Raw genomic sequence first — 21496 nt, forward strand, 5'->3', positions numbered from 1 at the left:
TACAAAAACATTCTCGATATCAATGTTTTGATTGATTTAATGGTGTTTTTGTTTTCTTTATTTTTCATGTATACGATAACCCAGTCACCCATGCAATCATCTTGCAATTTAAAAAAAAATGATTCATTGACATGTACGGGGTATTTCTAGAAGGTTTTATTGAGCCGGGGTTTCAAAAATGGTAAAATCAATATAAGAATTACAGAATTACAAAACATTTCTGTGCATAACTTGACATTCATTTTGTTGATTTAAAAAATTTAAAAACCTGTGAATAAAGGCATCTTTTTGCTACCCTACCAAAGTTATCCCTTCTCAAATTCCTTTGGTTTTGGTAAAAAATAATAACATTTTTCAAAAATGATGCTTTAAAAAAATTGCACTTTTCAACATCCCATACACGTAATGTACAAAACTTTCTCGATATCAATGTTTAATTGTTTTGTTTTCAATTACCTTTCTGTCTCTGATCCCTTAGTCACCCATGCAACCATCATGTAATGCAAAATAATGATTCGTTGAAGCTAATTTTGACATAAATGAGGATGATGAATAGTGCAACTTTTTCTAAAAGCATCATTTTTGGAAAATGTGATTATTTTTGGCTAAATCAAAAAGATTTTTAGAAGAAAAAACCTTGGGAGGGTAGAAACACGATTCATTAATTCACAGGTTTGTAATTTTTTCAAATCAACGAAATGCATGTCAAGTTATGCAAAGAAATGTTTCGTAATTTTAAGGGGGAGTTATTTTTTGTGAACCCTTTATAAGGTCATATAAAAAATAATTCGTTTCAAGTCCGCTTCCCTCCACACTTTCTGAGATCATTAGGGACCGTTCACAAACACTTGTTAGGGGGGCTGGTGATGCAAAAAGGGGGCCTGACAATTTTTGACCCTCCTAAGGGGGGGCCTGAAAAAAATAACCACAAATTTTCCTAAGAAAATTGAGTTTATATGATTTTCTATGTCGTTGACCCATAATTTTCATGTCAAAAAGGGGGGGCTGAAATTTTTGAGGTCTGTAAAGGGGGCCCCGAAAAATTTTTGCGATGAAATTTTTTTGCATCAGCCCCCCCTTACAAGTGTTTGTGAACGGTCCCTTAGGCCTATATTAAATTTTAAAATCATTAAATTTAATATGAAATAAAAATATTAACCGATCCCAGAAAGTGAGGAGGGAGGTGGCCGGGACGTGAAACGAATTATATTTTATGTGGCCGCCACATAAAAAATATTTAAAAATGGCCTAAATATTTCTTGTGTGAGAATTATTTTACAAAATTCCCCTATCTTTTTTTTTTTTTTTTTTTTTTTGTCTTCTCCTTCTTCTTCATTTTTGTTTTGATGATCTGAACAGAAATCTGTAGAATGTTTTTATTCCGTCGCTTACTTTGGCAATCAAACCCCTGACGTGTATGATGTTTTTGGGTAAATTTTGCACAAACAAGCAAATTGATGTCATCGTCGGGGATGAGAGGTCATGTCTAAAAATAATCTATTACGTCAAAATTCTGGCTGCTGATTGGTTGATTAGGTAGGTGTTGCACCACCACACTGTAACTGCACAACCAGGAAGTACGTAATATACACATACCACTGGTACAAATACTAGTACATTGCATCGTCCCTGGATCTGTATCAGTGAAGCCAGAGCAGAGAACAGGTAAGAATTGACGCTATTTTGTTCTATTCTACTATGTACAAGTATAGAGAAAATGCTTTGCATGCCATTGAAACACATAGAATGTTAATTGTAATACAAATAAAGCATTCATTGATAGCATTCACTCATTCAATACATGAAATTGTACAGTACATGGTAGTCACCAGTCAGTCCATTGTAAAATTGTATTGATTGTCACAGTCCTTTCACATCTTTCATGCATGCATGTACTGTACAATGTAGTATGTTCCACACAGCAAATACAATATATCCCCAGTTTATTGTATCTCATACTCATATGAAATGAAATGAGCTGTACCCGGGCTGTGTACCTACGTACGTACATAACATGTCATGCATGTACAAGCAAAAAAAATCTACTCTCACATCCCTGGTACAATGTATGTACTGTGGTACAAGTAAATTGAAGACCGAATTAAAAAGACTAGTTTGCAAATGATGTTTGAACATACTGCACAGGTCAGCAACGAATCTCATCACACCATTGCCCTGACGCTGGAAAACTCCATACATTTGATGTTCTGTATTCCGAAGTTGCTCAGGCTGATAGCCTCACATTTGAGGCTATAGAGACCATGTAAAGCAATGGAAGTTCAGAAGTAAACACAGCCAATATGGGTGATCGCATCAAAAATGTTGCTAAAACACAATTACAGTGCCACCCCTTGCAAGTTGCACAAATGCAAAATTGCCATATTAAATCACATTCGTATGTACATTTTGTAACACAAATAATAATGTATATCGAATCTTTCCATCTTACCTATTTTTTATCACAGAATATAATCAGAATGGATCGAAGCAAGCGTGGTGGTAGTCCATCGGACGAGTCCATTTATAGGATTCCTCCATACTTCTATCTCCATGTGTTGGACCAGAACTCAAATGTCACCAAAGTTGAGCTGGGTCCAAAAACCTACATCAGACAGGACCATGAGAGGTAGGTTTCATTTTAAAACGTAATCAACACAATTATCTAAATTTGCTTTTTTTTAAAATAAAACCGCCTTGCCATTGCCTTGTGGGCAAGGGTTTCTTATCATACTCACATTTGAGCCAAATAAAATTAATTGATAATTTTGAGAAACAAGTCTTGAATATTATTTCACCTGATCTTGCCAAGAATTGATCAGCGTAAAATTAATTTTAAACAAAATATTGTAATCAATTCATCTGGATTTACGCTATTTGATGGCTGTGGTATGATTGGTATCAGGTCTCATCCACGATGCATCATCCGGCTGAAACTATTGACCTGTGACAAATAAAGTTGAATTGACAGCAAACATACTGCTTTGAAAGAGGGGTCAAGGAGGCCATAATATGTTTGGGAGGACTCAACCAAGGAGGGGCACTTGGCCATAATCTTTCCAGGACACATGACGTAGCCATCAAAAAAGTTACTTGTCGATTCTCCCATGTCATTGATTGATTCAAATAATTTGTTCAGTTTTATATATGTGACACGATCTGGTCCAAGGGGGCCAAAGGAGGCATTTTTGAAAATTGAGTTACTGTAATTATTATATTATACATACAATGCTATCATTTACTGAAAACACCTAAGGTCTAGCATACTTGGTTCTAAAGTTATGAAGTTTTTTGATGTCTATTTCCTTATGTATTTTATTGTTTTTTACTCCATATTTTTACCTTCATCTCAGTTTCAAATTTGCCGCCTTTGGCCCCCATGGACCAGATCATGTCACATATAGATCCACCAGGATGATTCAGAACACTCCCTGGATATGATAATGCCAAATGTTTCTTTAGGTTTACCGTTTGAAATATCTACATAAGAATCATATAATTGTCTATTTTATGTAGTTTATTAATAACTCGGAGAGCAGCAGCATCTCGAAGCTGAGAAGTGGCTTGGAAGTGCCATAGCACCGCCATGCAATAAAGTAGTACAAAAGACTATGCATAATAAAATAGTGCAATAATATCACACCGTTTATACACTGTATTTTGGCCAGGGGTAGCATTAAGGCCAGAAAGTCAGGGGTTGTTTTCCCATGTTTTTCACTGCCCAGCTTGCAGAAAATCCAAACACATGGGGTGAAAATTAAATCTCGGGGGTGAAAAATATTTTGCAGTGTAGTCAGGGGTCCAAGAGTAGAGGGTCAGAGTTCACCCCCGACCTTGCACATATTCCCAATATAGAGGGTGAAAAATTAATATTTTTTAAATTTATGGGGTCATTCACCTCTACCCCTGATTTTGGCAAGCCCTTCTTAATTTTAATAAATTTGAGAATTTTCTAATCGGGTTCAACCTGATAATTGTTTATTAATCCATTCTACAATAGAGTCATCTTTGGTCCAGAGAAGATGATTATGGTCCCACCACGACACTACTGCATCGTAGAAAACCCAGCACAGAGAGGTGAAGGTGGTGAAGTTATCGTGGATAAATTGGGCCAAGTAAAACTCAGTCATGCTGACCAAGAAATCAGACTAGCACAGGAACCATTCCCCTTATACCCTGGTGAAGTACTGAAACAGGTAAGAGCATATAGTTGTAGTTGCATGTATTGGTTTCCTGTACCTTGGTGCCAACCCCAGAACCCCGGGGGGGGGGGTTCTCAGTACAAATGACCATACGGGGACGTGCCGCAAATATGGGTAGCATTTTCATCCTTTTGGTATATCAATGGCCCCTTTTTCAAAGCCTATTTTGGTATATAAATGGGTCCTTTTTTCAAAATTGTCTCAATTTTTTCGGAAAATAGCCCAATTTTTCCTTAATTTAGCCAAAATTTTCCCAAAATTTGTAAAAACTAAGACAATTTGGGTTAATTTGGCCAAAAATTTTGACTTTTGGTATATAAATGGGTCCAAATTTCTTGAAAAATTGGTATATTTATGGGTCCACTTTGAAATTCTCAGCGGCACGTCCCTACCAAAACCAAACTTGAGTACCCCCCCCCGGGCCCAGAACTCTTAATATCATAGTTTTTGTCAAAGCCCTTCCCAAGTTGAAAGCCTTTTTTACTTGTGCAACAAGCTTTTTGTATACCGTACCACCTTTTCATCTCTCAAAGAGGTTTCACTGCAGTTAAGATGAAGAATTTCATTGAGATTTACAATTTAGGCTGTTTTGATGTCTGGCGATGTCAGATGTGAGTTTTTTGTGTGGTGGATTTGGAAAAAAATAAAACAGTGAAAAAAAACCCCAGAAATTTACTCAATCCAGCAGGAATAATGCGCAACAAGGCGCCAATTTTACGATGTGTGCTGGGGCTTTGAGACAAACTAATAAATCAAGATGGTCTAACTCTAATACTTACAAGAAAATAATACTAGGGTAGGACTACCAATTATCGGACAATGCCAGTTATCGGACGATTACGTGGTTTGGACCATGTGGAGTTGTTTCTTCAAGTCAACGTGAATTTATATCGCATCAAATGAAAGAACGAATACTTACTGCATTTAAATGGCTGCCTTGCAGCTGGTTCCGTTTATTATTATTTCGCAAATACGAGCGTGAATGGACTGAGTATGCCTCTTTATTATTAAAAACATGTTACTTATGAGGTAGCGTAATTCAGCATGACCAATTTGTGTGGGTCTTGAGCTTTTCATAATTTACTAAAACTGATATATTTTTATTATTATCTTTGTAAAAGTGTGTAGTTTCTGCAGCAACATCTGACATGACCGGTTGCTAACAACGCTTCTGGCTGAATGAAGTGTCCGATAATTGGCTTGTAAAATCTGCGCATGCCCAATTACCGGACACCCTGTGGCCTTCATATAAACAGTTGCCAGCCAGCCGGCGCTGTATGTCAATTAACATGTTGCACTATGTTAGGTGTATTTTAGCTTATTTGAGCGAAGTTGAGAACGCAAATAGGGTTTGATGTTAAGTTTAAGTTATATTATAATGTTATGATTAAAACAGTTGATGCGCCTACAATGTATAGGCCTACATTGTACCTAAATGTGGTTTGCGGTGGGGAAAATGCCACCGTGAAGTATCAGACAATGTCCAAATATAACCCCAAATCATGAAGGAATAGACACAAACTTAACTGCATTTGGTTGAGTTGAAAAAATAGATGTGTGCCATTATTTTTGTGGGTGTCCGGTAACTGGCTGCGTAGTGTCCGATAACTGGCATAGGCGTTCGATAACTGGCAAGATGCCTCAATGTAGTTTTCAATCCATATCTATAATGGCTTGTCTCATCAATTCAAATTTTATGTTACATTTAGGGCTGTCTTTGGTCATTACGTGGATGGTCTATAGTTGGGAAAATATTCTTCAGTTTTTTAAATATTGAGCAAATTGCTTAAGTGTCCGATAATTGGTAGTCCTACCCCTACAAGAAAAGTATACTTACCAAGAAATTGTACTGTATTACAAGTTGGGAAGGAAATATATGATGTGATCATGCATAATTTTCCGGCAGTCTAATAGATGTTTAGATGTCAACAGGGCTGTATGTTGTATGGCATAGCTGTCATTCTCCAGACACTTGTGATGATAAACAACTAGACTGCAGGCAATTAGTCAGATATATGTGCTGGAATGCATTAACTGAAAACTGCTGGCTCTCAAGTCTCAGCGCTTTGCCCATGAAGGATCTGCATCTTGGTCAATGAGAGATAATAGGTTAAATTAAATGATAAATAATTTACGAAAATCTTCTAGCCACATGAGTCATGGTGTCATGAGCATATTGTAGCCTTGTTCATGTAATTATTGGTTGTAAGCCCACCTTTGGTTCTGGCTCTAAGTCACCTCTATTTTTGCTGAACCATGAAATGGTATCAGCCTATAAGAGTGAATGTTACTAGTTTACTTACTAGCTTACTTACTAGCTTACTTACTACATGTAGCTTACTTACTAGCTTACTAACTGACTAACCATTTGGTCTGAAATGGACATATCTCTAAATGCCACGAAGGTATGACCCCATGAGTGGTGTCATATGAAAGAGGAAAACATAAAGAATATAATAAAAATATTTCCAAACGTCGGAGGTCATCCAGGGGTCACAGGGGTCAAAAAAGGTCATTTTAACTGAAAATGCTCCGATTGAGCTTAAATTTAAATGCAATGATCCTTGTGACATTCTAAACATGTTCAAAACATTAAAAAATTTATTTAAGGTCATTAAGGGGTCATAAAGGGGTCAAAGGTCAAGTTTTCCAAAATGCTCCAATTGAGCCGAAATTTAAATGCAATGATCCTTATGACATTCTAAACATTTAAAAAATATTTTAAAATTCATTTAAGGTCATTAAGGGGCAATAAAGGGGTCAAAGGTCAAGTTTTCAAAATGCTTCAATTGAGCTGAAATTTAAATGCAATGATCCTTATGGCATTCTTAACATGTTTTAAATATTTTAAAATTCACTTAAGGTCATTAAGGGGGTCATAAGTCAAGTTTTCAAAATGCCAGCTTCTCACACGATCAAGGTATATTAAAACGGCAATTAATGAAACAGTCTTATTAAAATTAATGCTATCCTGCACAGTATTGCTGCTTGATCAGATCGTCACAGTCATCCGCCTAACTTATGGTACATGTACCTCGTGCCCTTGCAAAGCTGCACAGTATTGCTGCTTGATCAGATCGTCACAGTCATCCGCCTAACTTATGGTACCTCGTGCCCTTTGCAAGGGCACAGTTGCTCTAGTTCATATTCTTTACTTTTCCTCTTTCATTAACACCAGTTGGGCGGTCATACCTTCGTAGCATTTCGATATAATGTCCATTACAGACTCCGGGTGACAGTGGTATAGGCCTACCACAATATACTGCCGAAGCCACATGGTTCAGCTATGGTGTGGTTATCGCTCTAGTTTAAATATACTGGAAACAAAGGTGCACTCGGGGTATAGGCTAAGTGGTCACAAGTTACCAAATCAATGCTTTGCCCTCATATAAAAAAATATCAGTTAGAAATTGACATTCCATATACCGTACTTAAAACATTGACTAGATGATGCAAGTTACTCGTACATCGAACATGAATGTTATACAAATTACAGAGATTTTTTTTAAAATTCAAGTCCTAGCCCCTAACCCCCAGTTATAAGCCCATATGCACCCCAGTCCCCCATCTACCCCCAGTGCCCGGGGGGTCCACTTCCATTGTGGCCTGTACACCATCCACAATAATCAACCTTTGAAAAGCACCCTAAACAAGGATTTAACCCTTGGTTAAAACGATACCCTAAACATTTAACATGCGCCTGTTTTCACACCCTAAACAGGGATTTTATTCCTAGCATCAAATTTCATACCCTAAATTCCATTTCCGCGTATTAGCAATTGCAATTTTGCTACCCATTTCCCCAATTTTTCATGTTTTTGACACCCTAAACATGATATGCGCGTATCGTGCCTACCCACGAAAAACTACCCTTTTTACACGTTTTTATTATCGCGGATGGTGTACAGGCCACAATGGGAGTGACCCCCGGGCCCCAGTGTGGGTTATACCAGAGTGGCTAGGCCTAAAAAAAATTGTTTGATTGGCATAACCTGACCCACCCTAAAAGTAGGCCCGACCCAACTTTTTTTTTTTTTTATATACAAAAAAAATAGTAAAATATAAAAAGAATAAATAAAAATCAATAAATATTTAAAAAAGTTCCAAAGCCTTTATCAAACAAAATTTACAACTTAAAATATATACAAATATAACAAAGGGTGAACATATAAAGTATCATAAATATGAAATTACAGAGAAATGATGATGGTAATTGATATATGTGCTATCTTTTTCCAAAAAGTGTAAACTGTTTCAGGTTGCTCTCAGTCAGAATACGCAATGACGGTATTTAAAATTGAAATTAATTGAAATTGGAGGATGGTGGGGAAATTTATATTAGAAGTAAAATAGGCATTAATTTTATTCGGAAACCCAATAAACATGTATCATTGCTTTTAAAATGCATAATATTAAACATCACAATCTTACAACTTTTTTTTAAATTTACTATGTCTGTACAACATCATACCATTTTACAGTAACGACCAGGTTGATTATTATGTTAAAATGGATTGAGTCATTTGTGGGGTTGCATACATGTAATTGATTATATGGTGTGATCATAGACTTAAATAGATATTATGGTAGTACGACTTGAGGGTATTTTTAAAAAAACATTGTGTATTAAACTGTATGTGTGCAGTAGACAGTAACTATTATGATAGATTAGCATGTCAATAAGACAGGGGTAAAAAAAACTTGTTTCTTGTTCCCTCTCTCTTCCTTTTTTAAGGCCGCTTCAAATTTATTTATATTTTTTAATATCAATTTGATATCAATGATATTACACAATGTACATGATCATGATAATTATCACTAAATAATAACACTGTATAAATGTCAGTAATTCCATAAGGAATTAGTCAAATTTACAAGAAAAATTTACGTGTTATTTTTGCATGAATGCTTGAAAGGGACAACATTTTATGTTATACATAAGTTTTGATGAATTAAATTTTCCAAATATATCGGGTCACCTTCTTTGGCAAGACATGAAAAATGGCAAAACAAAATTTACCGGTTTTACAGCAATATATATATAGGGCTGAATTCTGCCAAGAAAGACATATGTTTTAAACTAACACATGATTTATTTCTAACATGTTTATTAACCATTCCTTCTGCAGGCTGTTGCTGCCCTCAAAGTTGTGCCAGCCAACACTGCCCTGAGACTGCGTGCAATCTTAGACTACGAAGATGACTCCGGTGAAAAGAAAGTTGCAGGAGATGAATGGCTCTTTGAAGGACCTGGAACCTACATTCCTCGTAAGGAAGTTGTGGTTGATGAGACCATCAGAGCCACAGTGGTAAAGTCCAACCAAGCGATTAAGCTCCGAGCACGTAAAGAACTTGTAGATAAAAGCGGAGAAAAGCGAGTGACCGGAGAGGAATGGTTGGAAAGGAAGATTGGTGCTTATATGCCTGGTGCATATGAAGAAGTGGTTGGAGTTGTTAATGCCTATGTACTCACAGAAAAGGTAAGTATTTTATGTGATGCTTTCTTACAAGTGCACTCGTGAACACCAGGGTAGTACCGGGCCCAAAAGGGGGAAACATTTTCAAAACGTCCGCTGACCCACTATGGAAATAATTTTACTGGGACAAATGCAAAATTTGCATGTTTAATGCTAAAATGGGTCAAAATTTAGAACAATTGTGGCCTAAGGCATAAAACATGGCCAACAGAAGATATATTTTAAGCCAGATGGGGTGCAGCTTGATGCCCCTCACCTGACAGTAAGCCTCTGGTGTACACCTCAGGGGACAGTTATTTGGAGCCAGAGAAGGCCATCCCACATGACAGTACTCCTCTGGTGAATGGCTCAGGACACAGTCATGATCAGATTATTTGTCATATCTTTGAACCAAAAGTAATTGTACAGGTGTGTTTAAGAGTATACAGTCAGTCTACCCTGAAGTACAAAGTACCAACGCAAACGCACACATTGTGCCGACTTTGAAGGTACGCATACCTGCCGCAGAGATGCAGCACTGCAAACTGTTTATGCGCTGTATACACGTACGTTGTTACTTTGTGCTTCAGAGTGGGCAAACTGTACATGGTTGTATCAGAGCTCATAAATTCATCAGGGCTTACATAAATATGAATAACATAAGAACAATGAAGGTACAATATATGGCTCAATTCTAAAACATGTAGGACAGGGAAGTAATTGTGCTAGTATCTTTCTATCCATTTCCTGTGTACCATCTAGCCATGACCCAACTGTACAGGTAAACGTGCATTATGTGGGTGACATATCCTATGAAGAGAGTCAAATATGTACTCTTTAGCTTAATGTTGTAAAATGAAACTACATTAAGGGATCTAAAATGAGCGTTTATTGCGTTTCGACAGTATTTTTTGTGGGACATGAGAGCACCTCGGACCTATCGAATTGCATTCTGAATCTGAAGCATGTCTTTCTGATATCAAATAATTTTCATTTTTGAAAATCACAATATAATACAAATTTTATGACAAATTATAAAAATTTGATATTTTTCAAATTTTGATATATAACAGTCCTCAAAGTAAATTATATAAATCTAATGATATATTCTTAAAGTGTATGTAGCAGGGAGGAAAAGCCGACGGTCAATTGAAAATTTTGACCTTTCATATTGAAGATATGGATTTTTCCCAAAAAGACCTAATTTTTTTGTGTGTTTTGGGGAAAAAAATCCATATCTTCAATACGAAAGGTCAAAATTTTCAATTGATCGTCGGCTTTTCATCACACCTACATACACTTTAAGTATAAATCATCAGATTTATAAAGTTTACTTCAAGTACTGTTAAATATCAAAAATATCAATTTTTAATGATTTGCCATAAAATGTGTATTAAATTGCGAATTTCAAAAAATCAAAATTATTTGATATCAGAATGACATTCTTCGTATTCAGAATGCAATTCGATATGTCTGATGTGCTCGGATGTCCCAAAATAAATACTGTCCAAACGTTCATACCCCAGCCCTTAACAGTGCAAATAATATGAAAACAAGTTTAAAAAGTAGATCTCAAAGTCATATTCTTTTTTCTTTTTAATCTTACGAAAGTCTAAAAATGTCAGCAAGTAATTTTGGATTTGTCAATCAAAACATTCAATTTAAATAAAACAATTCTAAAAGCTTATAATTTCCAGAATTGATCAAATTTAGTATAGCTTCATTTTGGACATACTATTTTGCCTGAATACTAACAACAAATGATCATAGATAATATTAAAGAGTCTAGCTGTGCTACCAATGTAGCTGAATGCAGCCAAACTGTTTACGGGTCAATGCTTATCACAATCAATTTGTACAGAGCAAATACAAAGACTTGCTGGTTCAATTGCATTAGGACACTTCCCCATTCCAAAGCAAATAACAGTACCCAACCTGTAAAAATTAATAACTACACAAATGCGTATCGGTGAATAATTAATCAGACACTAAATTTCTAATTATGTAATGTTTTTATCTATTTTTGTGGTACTTTTCTTGAGATCAATAAGAAGTAGTAAATGACACAGACACAAATTAATTAATTAATTACTCAATAAAATAGATTAAATAAAAAGCAATGGGCAAGACTTAATAAATAAAATGAATTATGATAAATTATGTAATAAGTTATTGCTTTACTTACCTCAATATATTTGCATATTATAAACAGTGCTTTTAATTGGGCAATCAACAGAATAGGAAGAAAAATCCATCACATCACAAGTGATAGCACTATTTTTTACATGTTAAGGAACCCTTTTTTCATGTTTTTGCTGTATTTTATGTATGAACCTGTATTTTTAACATGTTTTTATGTATAAATATATACAAGAAATACAGTTAAAACTTTCCAGAACTAGAACAGTATATACAAGAAATACAGTTAAAACTGTATTTTTTTATGTGGACTTAATATTTACACATTGCATGTTTTGTTTATTAATCTGGCAAATAAAATGATATGATACAATAATTGGAAATATAAGATTGCTATGATAACATAGACACCAAATAGACTGTTTATTTTAATAATAAATACATTATGTTGTTTGTTTACAGAAAGCATTACATATGCGTGCTGTACGCACCTTCAAGGATGGCCAAGGTGAAGTAAGGAAGAATGGAGAGGAGTGGCTTATTAAATGCACACAAGCAGATGCACACATTCCTAATGTATATGAAGAGGTAAGCATTGAAAAGGACATTCACAATACAAACCATCCTTAGGCATGTTAGGAACCAGTTACAAACACTTGTAACAGGGGGCCTGATGCAAAAAGAAAAAATCAGATTTTGTTTTCAGGGCCCCCTTTTGGACCTAAATTTATTTTCAACCCCCCCTTTTGGCCATGAAAAATCAACCTCAACCACATAGGAAATAGTCTAAACTCATGTTCTACGAGAAAAAAATAAGGTGACATTTTTAAAGGCCCCTTCATAGGGTTTTAAAAATTCAGGGCTCCCCTTTTACATCAGCCCCCCCCCGCACAGCGCACTACAAGTGTTTGTGAACGGTCCCTTAACATTATTGTCCATAGGGTCTGCTATGTTGTTAGAAACTGGATTCTCAATGTCCACTTCATGGCATAATGTCGCAATTTATATTTAGTGCAGATTTATAAATATTTGCTTTTGACTGGAATGGTATGTAAAATATTCAAGCAAGGTCACTTCTTGAAAAGTAGTGTCAAGACATAACATTTGTGATGCAATAAAACAGAACAAATTGTTTGCTGTGTAAAAATAGGATTATAACATTTTTGACTTATATTTGAAGGATATCATATGCTGAAAATCCCATTAAAATTGGAATTAGACACTTGTAAGATATGGTCAATTTTTGAAAACAGAGAAATAGATATGAAAGACTAAGACCTATTCTTAACTCAAATTGATTTTATCCGCAATTATAAACAACTTATTTTGCTTGAATTCTTCACACATTTTTACAGGATGAAAATAGTATGTATTTCTCCAGTTCTGTATTAAAAATTTGAAGGAAACAAAATACCAAAAAATGGGATCTTTTAAACAGGGAGGAAAGACTCTGGTCCAATGGGCTATTGAAAAAAGAGGGATGATAAGGCCTAAGAAAAATAATGTTATGTTTCCTGTAAAAAAAAATTGTATCCATTCTTTAAAACAAAAGAATAAAAAAAATGTTGACCAGTGAAAGCACTCCAATGAGTTTACCAAATTTAAATAGCATAGGCGTTTAATTTTGCTTTCTATTTATGTTTACTGCTATATATTGAATATACATCATTATAAAATATAATAGGTTGTGGTTGTTTTTCTGGTATTAACATTTAAATCTATGTATACAAATCACATGGCAATAAATAGGAACAACAAGTTTTTCTTTCTTTCAAAAAGTTGGTAAAATTTGTACTGACTTTCGGCACATTTTTACACTTGAGATTATCGAGGTGAACTGGTTTTCAAGAATACACATGTGCATTTTCTGTGCAATTTCATATCTGAGCTAACTCTCTTTAATATCACTATTGTAGGTAGTAGGAGTGACTCAAATCACCACAATGAGCAACCGTCAGTACTGTGTCATCTTAGATCCTGTTGGAGCTGATGGAAAACCACAACTAGGAAACAAAAAACTTATCAAGGTAAGTGTTGTGGTGTACGCGCGTGGGCGAGATAGATAGGGAGTGGGCAAACTTATCCAAACATTGGTACTTTTATGTGTTTCTCTCTTTCACCCACTCTTCCTCTGCTTGTGTTGTGTGTTTTTATATTTGACATGTTGCTTGTTTGTTCTTTGGTGTTTGATTTCATAAGTATTACTGTCACCCATAGCTTCGTCTCCCTGGAAATTAAAATTACCTTATTATTCTAGAAACAATAATAGAGAATTAAAAATTGTTCAATCCTCATATAATTGAAACTCTGTGAGCAACATATACAGACTTGACTTATATTTTGTTTTATTTAACCTGGTAGATCATTCATTGTTGAAACTCTGCTCTCCCTTGATGCCCAGAGACCATGGTGAGGTGTACAAACAGCCAGGTGTTCCCCAGATCGGAACTGGCTGTGAAGCCATTGTCATCCACTGCATCTCTCCCACAATTCAAATACTGTAATGAAGTTTGCCCCAGCCAGGGATCGAACCAGGACCTCCTGCACTAAAGTCAAAGACCACAACCACTGGGTCATGCCTCTCTCTCTAATCAAATTGAGTAAAATGTTTCTATGTTAACTTACAGTGTAATTTTGACGAATAAATCTTTTTCATTTGTGAACAGGGTGAGAAGTCATTTTTCCTTCAGCCTGGAGAGCGACTGGAGAAAGGTATTCAGAATGTGTATGTGATGGGTGAGGACGAGGGTCTGATTCTGAGAGCACAGGAAGCCTTCAAAGATACAGATGCTGTGAGTAACTATTCCATCCCAATATGGGCATCAAAATTAACACATACTTACTGTTTTTATCAGTGTTAAATTGCCACAACAGTATTTTGTGATGAAGATTAGCACTTGATCCTGATCAGATGCGTTCCATTCCGAGCCAAAATAATATGAAGTAATTCATATTTTTTTAAGTGCAGTTTGTTATCAAATGATTATATCAGTGATGTTCTGTATGGACATATTTAATTGTTTAAATTATTTCTATTTTAGGACAAAGACAGACTACCTGGAGACAAATGGATGATCAGAGGACCAAAGGAATATGTGCCACCTGTAGAAGTAGAGGTTGTTTCACAAAGAAAGGCAATTCCCCTGGATGAAAATGAGGGTATCTACATCAGGGATACTAAGTCTGGAAAGGTAAGGAACACAATGGTTACAAACAGTGAGCATTAGTAATCCAACTATATCAACCCTCTAATTGTTTCAAGCCAGGCACATATCCAGTGTTCCAAGGGGTCATTTTAGAATTTTGTCTGGGTTGAAGGGGAAGCAGTTACCAAAAAAAGAGCCACTTTTAAGGAAAATTTCATTCTTTCCATCATTATTTCATCTAAAGATGTATATCTAGGGGAAGTTTACCCTGCCAACAACTGATTATACCACTTCTTGAAGCAATGTGATCTTTGTGCCTTGAGGATATGAAAACTGAATAATTACAGGATTAAGTTGCTTAAAGAATCGGCTAATTGGCAATAATATAAAAGATGTGCTTTTATATAATATAATAAAGTCTGCGGCAGAGAAGAACAGCAGTTGTTTACATTTTGAGAGCGTGCACAGCGTAAACACGGAAGTGGGGTTCTGATTGGCTGACAATCAGAGCAACATACTGATAATCTGATTGGCTGATTACGTTGGTCGGCGCAGATCGGTGCATTTGAAGGGAACTCAAAGCTCCATGTATGTCGCTCATTAACAGGGCGCTTGCGTCAATCTGAGCAAAGGACGGGCGTTCTTCTCTGAAACCAAGTGTAGTGTCACCCTAATATCCCCCTTCCCTTTCCTGCATAAAGTAAAACAAAAAAAATCCACATACTCACATTATGATATTGTATTACAGGTCCGTGCAATCGCTGGTGAAACCTACATGCTAAACCAAGATGAGGAACTGTGGCAGAAGGAACTCCCACCAGCTGTAGAGAGTCTCTTGCAGAGTGCAAAGGATCCCTTAGCTGATAGAAGTGATCGTTCATCCAGCAGTTCCTCTTCAAGGGCAAGAGATAGGACAAAAGTAGTGACTTTCAGGGTACCACACAATGCAGCTGTGCAGATTTATGATTACAAAGAAAAGAAAGCAAGGTAAGGAGAATAAATGTATTATGGGTGTCTGTGACCATGTTTGGCATTGCATGACACTCATGGAGGACAAAATAGTGGTCCTATGGATGTTAGTGTAACATGCTGTTCCTGTAATGTGTGCGGGCCATACGCTTCATGCGCAAACCATTGAACAACTGAAGCTTAAAATATCCTCTCCTGATAAATCCTAGAGATACTTTATTTTGGTCCCCATATTCAACAACCCAGTATGGAGGAATTACCTTAGTATTGTATAATAGCTATTTCTTTTATTTCCAAACATCAGTTTCAAAAAATAAATTACAATCCCAACTTTTACTTCAACCATCTTTGATGGTTTTCTGTTTTCTGAAAACTTATATGGCTTGGCATTATTATATCAGCAAAACAAATTCCATGCTGTGGTGGAATTATCATTTAACCTCAGCTGATGGTCTGATAATATGCAGTGAGTAGTCCATACATTTGACATAGTCTTGTTTTCCTTACACAAATATTTTTTTAAATCTTAATATAACAGAGTTGTGTTTGGACCAGAGCTAGTCATGTTGGGCCCTGACGAGCAGTTTACACAGCTGAGCCTGTCAGGTGGCAAGCCAAAGAGACCTAATGTCATCAAATCTCTGTGCCTTCTACTGGGTCCAGATTTCTGTACTGATATCATTACTATTGAGACATCTGACCATGCCAGACTACAGCTTCAACTGTCTTATAATTGGTATGTATTCAATCTTGGTATTGACGGATTTCACAAGAGACACAAGTGTTACTGTTCTATAAAAAAATTAACATGCCCAAACTTTATTGGTCAACCATTAAATGAAAACCTTCATACATAAATATATTCATGTTCATAGCAATTTAATTTGTTAATGAAGGGCTTTTTTTTTCAAACTTCACAAAATTATAATTAATGTTTATACTTTGATCATAATATATTATTTTGTTCTTGTGATATCTCATCAGTAGCATCACATAATAGTAATTCAAGTCCTATAATTTGTCTACTTTCTTTAACATACAAGTCAACTAATAGCATTCTTAACATGGGTCTACTTTTTGGCATAATGGTAAAAGCCTAACATTTCCTGCCTATTACAAGCTGACCAAACTATAGGAAACTTGGAGACTGTGTACATAATTTTTCAGTTCCCTGTTACATTGAATTAACTGTTTTAGCCAATCTTTTATTTCTACTTTCTTGATATAAATGTACAAATTTAATGTATAAAAATAATAAGTTTCTATGTGTTCTGTGTAGAGCAGATGATGCACATTGGGATTATCTTTATACAAGCATTTAAATGTCTGCAGCAAAAGCAGCTGTATAAACTTTTCAAATAGACAAACATTTTATCAGCATGTTTGGACAAGTCCATTGAGTTAAATGAAATACTGTAAAATGCACACAAGTGTTGAGTCTTGAGTTTGTCCATTACCTCATCACTTTCTCATATCTACTACGTATTTGTTTTTTGTTTGTTTCAGGCATTTTGAGGTTGCTAACAAGGAAGATCCCAAGGAAGCAGCCAAACTGTTTAGTGTACCAGATTTTGTGGGTGATGCCTGCAAGGCTATTGCTTCAAGAATCAGAGGAGCTGTAGCTGGAGTACAGTTTGATGACTTTCATAAGGTTAGAAAACAAATCTCACTTTAAACAGGTAGCCCCATCTGGCCAGTTCTCCACAGAAGAACTGACAATACACCTGTTACTTTGATGACAGGCAGAACAGAATTTATATGGATAAATTTTAACCTTGACGAATTCCACAAGGAACTTGAACCAAAAGTGGGGCTTTCACTTTAAATCACATTAGGGACACAAGCTTGCACATTCAACATCAACCTGGATTTTATGTAACTACGTTCTTATTGCTCAGTTGTGATTATGATGCAGATGTAATATACGGTCCTAGTAAGTTGAAAATGAGAGCGGTCATTTGATGAGAAATAAACCCCCCCCCACACACACACACCCACCCACCCAACACACACACACATCACAAAATGGTATTTGGGAGATGTTTTTAATGTGCTTAGTTGGCAAACGTTGGCTGCAACTTGCAAATGGTCAAATTAGTCATGAAAATGTCTCAAGTAGACCTTTTTTCTGACAGTTAGGAAAGAAATTTTGCGATAAAAAACACAAGCAAACAAAATCATTTGTTGAGGGATATATTCTAAAATAGTGTAATATTATGATTTTATGATTTGTAGAGGGGTCATCTCTGGATTGGATGGCTAGAAAAGGGAGTCGTTATAACCACACAAAGATAACTAAATAATACATAGTGATATCAAGAAGTGGCCACATAATATTTAATTAATATCGATCATTTATTATATTTCAAACAGAACTCTGCCAAAATCATCCGAGCCTCCGTGTTTGGCCTAGATGACAAGATGAAAGTGCGTGACAGGTTTCTGTTCCCTCAGAATAACCTAGTGTTCACCAGCATTGATATCCAGTCTGTGGAACCAGTGGACCAGAGAACCAGAGATTCCTTGCAGAAGTCTGTGCAGCTTGCCATTGAGATCACAACCAACTCTCAGGAAGCTGCTGCAAGGTAACTAGTGACATGGAAATGAACTAGTCTACATTAAACCATGGTGTATGGTGCATTTGCCATTTTGAACATTTCCTCTTTTTGAGGAATGATTAAATACCTTTTGGTGGAAGAGTGACAATGAATGATACATTTGTTTTAAATTTAGTTGAGCTTGAATTTCTGGAATCACTGGTCGGGCCGGTGAAACCCCCGTCGCTATACCAGTCGGTGATCATGTGGTTGGCACCGGATTATAGAAAGCATCAATACTTTTCTAGATATTGATAATTTTGTAAATGATACCTTGATATTTTTTTTCCCAAATTGCTATTCTGAGTAATGGGCCAATTAGTTTTCTACCTTACACAGGATAGTATAGGGATTATCATAGTTCAACTGTTATTTATTGATTAAATAAACCCCTTTTTTAATAAGTACTAGGATTTGAAAGTCCACTTAGTCCCACAGTCAGATACCATGAAATTAAGAATTCCAAAATTCATTTTTTTAAGGGAATGTCATCTTTAAAGGCCTATAGAACTCAAAAACATGTCTGGCGACTTGTTCCGGGTTCTGTTGGAGCTGGTCACATATTGTATTCTGAATGCATGTAATTTGACAGAACACTAAGTTCAGTGGCCTGAATAGGAGATTGTTAAAGAGATTCTTCTTAAAACACCTGTTGGTAAAATAAAACTATATTTCTGATACACATTATTTCTTATAAACAGACATGAAGCAGAGCGTCTTGAACAGGAGGCGAAGGGTCGTCTTGAACGTCAGAAGATTATTGATGAAGCAGAGGCAGAGAAAGCTCGTAAAGAGCTCCTGGAACTGCAGGCCAACAGTGCAGCTGTTGAGAGTACTGGTCAAGCTAAGGCAGAGGCCCAGTCTCGTGCGGAGGCAGCCCGTATTGAAGGTGAAGCAGCAGTAGAACAAGCCAAGCTTAAGGCTGAGGCTAGCAAGATTGATGCTGTAAGTTGCAGATTAATTCTTATTGATAGTGAACGTATCTTCTTAACACTAAATTGTTTACAGATACTCATTAAAGCCTCAACCTGACTATTGGTTACCAAATAAGGAAGAATGGAAATGTAAAGAGTCATTTTTAAACCCTGAACTGAAATCAATTATATTCCATCATTTTTAACATCTTAGATCATGACATGTGAAAACTACCATGTGGAACATAAATATTATTAATCCTACCAGTTTACAGTTTGACAGGGCCCCATCCAGATCTTGTAAATTAATCTCCTTTCATGAATACTAATGATTTAGTTTTTTGCCTTTACCTATCTGTGACTAAATCTAGCCTTGCCATAATTGAGTCTCTTTTTCATTGACTGAATCTCGAAATCATATTTTTTATTCAGGAATCTGAGCTGGAGCGCCTAACCAGAGCTAGGGAAGCTGAAACCAAATATGTCAGGGAACAGAATGAGTTGGAGATCTCTAAGTCCAAGGATATGTCTGAAATTGAGACACAGAAATTCAAGAACATGGTGACTTCGATTGGAGCTGACACCATTAAGGCCATCGCTATGTCAGGACCAGAGATGCAGGTAGGTTTCCATATTGATAATATTAGTGTAGTGTTACATGTAGGTAATTAATGTTTTCATGCATGCAAAACAATTGAAATTCCCTTACACAGGAAGGTGTGCGCCATCCTGCGCTTTCCTGTGCTAGCCTTCTTTTGTTAAAATCCTGGGCAGGGTGTATCACTGATGCATATAATCCATCCGTTTTATGACCGAGCTTTCCTGAGGCGCGCGCTTCTTTCTGTGTGAAAACGTGGTAGGGTATTTCAATATGAGCCCTTATATACCTGGGTAGAGAGTAGGAGAGGTAAAGCACCTTACTCATGGGTACAGCACATATGGCCAAAGCGGGACTTGAACCCACAATCTCACGATCATGAGGCCTCTGCTCTACCCTGGACCACATATTGTAGACCTGAAATCTTGCTTCATTATTGCTTTATGAAAATTTCTAAGAGACAATTAGGAGACCATTATAAGTAAAACACATTTGCAAAGTTATAAATTCACTTTAACAGTTTTATTGTAATCATTTTATCTTATCCAGGTGAAACTTCTGAAGTCTTTGGGCCTCAAGTCAACATTGATTACAGATGGTTCCAATCCCATCAACCTGTTCAACACAGCTTCTGGTCTCATTGGAGGTATTCCTGCTGTGACCTCCAAACCTGGTCCAGATGACAGTGATGAAGAGTAAACACATTATAAGAAACAACCCACCTTCTGATAAACTCTGTGTTCATATATATTTTTTTCTTCAGAATATCAGATATGCAGTTGCTTAATAGATGCTTCAGTATAATGATAAATGTGTAGGCATATAATAGTATTGCTATGTGTAAATTGTCACAATTACTCATAGTGGATAGTAAGTGCCTTTGAATTTTGTTTCTCAATTTGTGTGATTTTGAAATGGTGTGCCAATAAGTCCTATACATTGGTGTATGGAGGACTGTCAGTATCTAGGGTGCCAATTATCAGTTAAACTGAAGTTAATTGTACAGTTTAATAAGCATGTTTTGATCAATATAATTGATAGCTGAATGCAATAACAACAACAAGCATAACTCCTACTGTGTATTTTTCATGCATGAATACTGAAGAGAATTTCTTAACAGAAACTATGGAACCTTTGGCAAGGCTCTATGATTGAACCATATCATACCATGCATCTGTATCAAGTTTCTTAAAGGTATACACACACCAGTGATACAAAGGAGAAAACACATATTTAGCATCAAGTGTCCGAACATTTACATTATGCCAAATATGTAAATATAGCAATAAGTGAGGAAATTGGTGAACAGATTTTGTGAAAAATATGCCGGGAAAATGTTTATTTATAACACACAGGTTAAAAAAAAAGCTGTGTAAATTGGTTTTCTATACATTAGATATTGTGTCTCAGAACCAGTTCATCTATATTAACTAAGGTATATGTACTATATTTTTCATATCTTAAGAGAATATTATACA

General features: G+C 36.0%; 1 protein-coding gene across 1 annotated transcript; it reads left to right on the top strand.

Annotated features, from left to right (window-relative positions):
- Positions 1-1579: 1579 nt before the first annotated feature.
- LOC140155138 (major vault protein-like) lies at positions 1580-21373 on the top strand. The gene is made up of 15 exons (XM_072177853.1): positions 1580-1665; positions 2466-2626; positions 3998-4193; positions 9329-9679; positions 12257-12382; positions 13711-13821; positions 14461-14586; positions 14836-14985; positions 15689-15927; positions 16448-16645; positions 17416-17560; positions 18283-18494; positions 19208-19451; positions 19853-20041; positions 20568-21373. Exons 2-15 carry the CDS (start codon positions 2478-2480, stop codon positions 20715-20717), a joined length of 2586 nt encoding a protein of 861 aa, XP_072033954.1. The 5' UTR covers positions 1580-1665; positions 2466-2477; the 3' UTR covers positions 20718-21373.
- Positions 21374-21496: the final 123 nt, after the last annotated feature.

This window comes from Amphiura filiformis, chromosome 6, assembly GCF_039555335.1.
Source record: "Amphiura filiformis chromosome 6, Afil_fr2py, whole genome shotgun sequence".
Lineage (NCBI taxonomy): Eukaryota > Metazoa > Echinodermata > Ophiuroidea > Amphilepidida > Amphiuridae > Amphiura > Amphiura filiformis.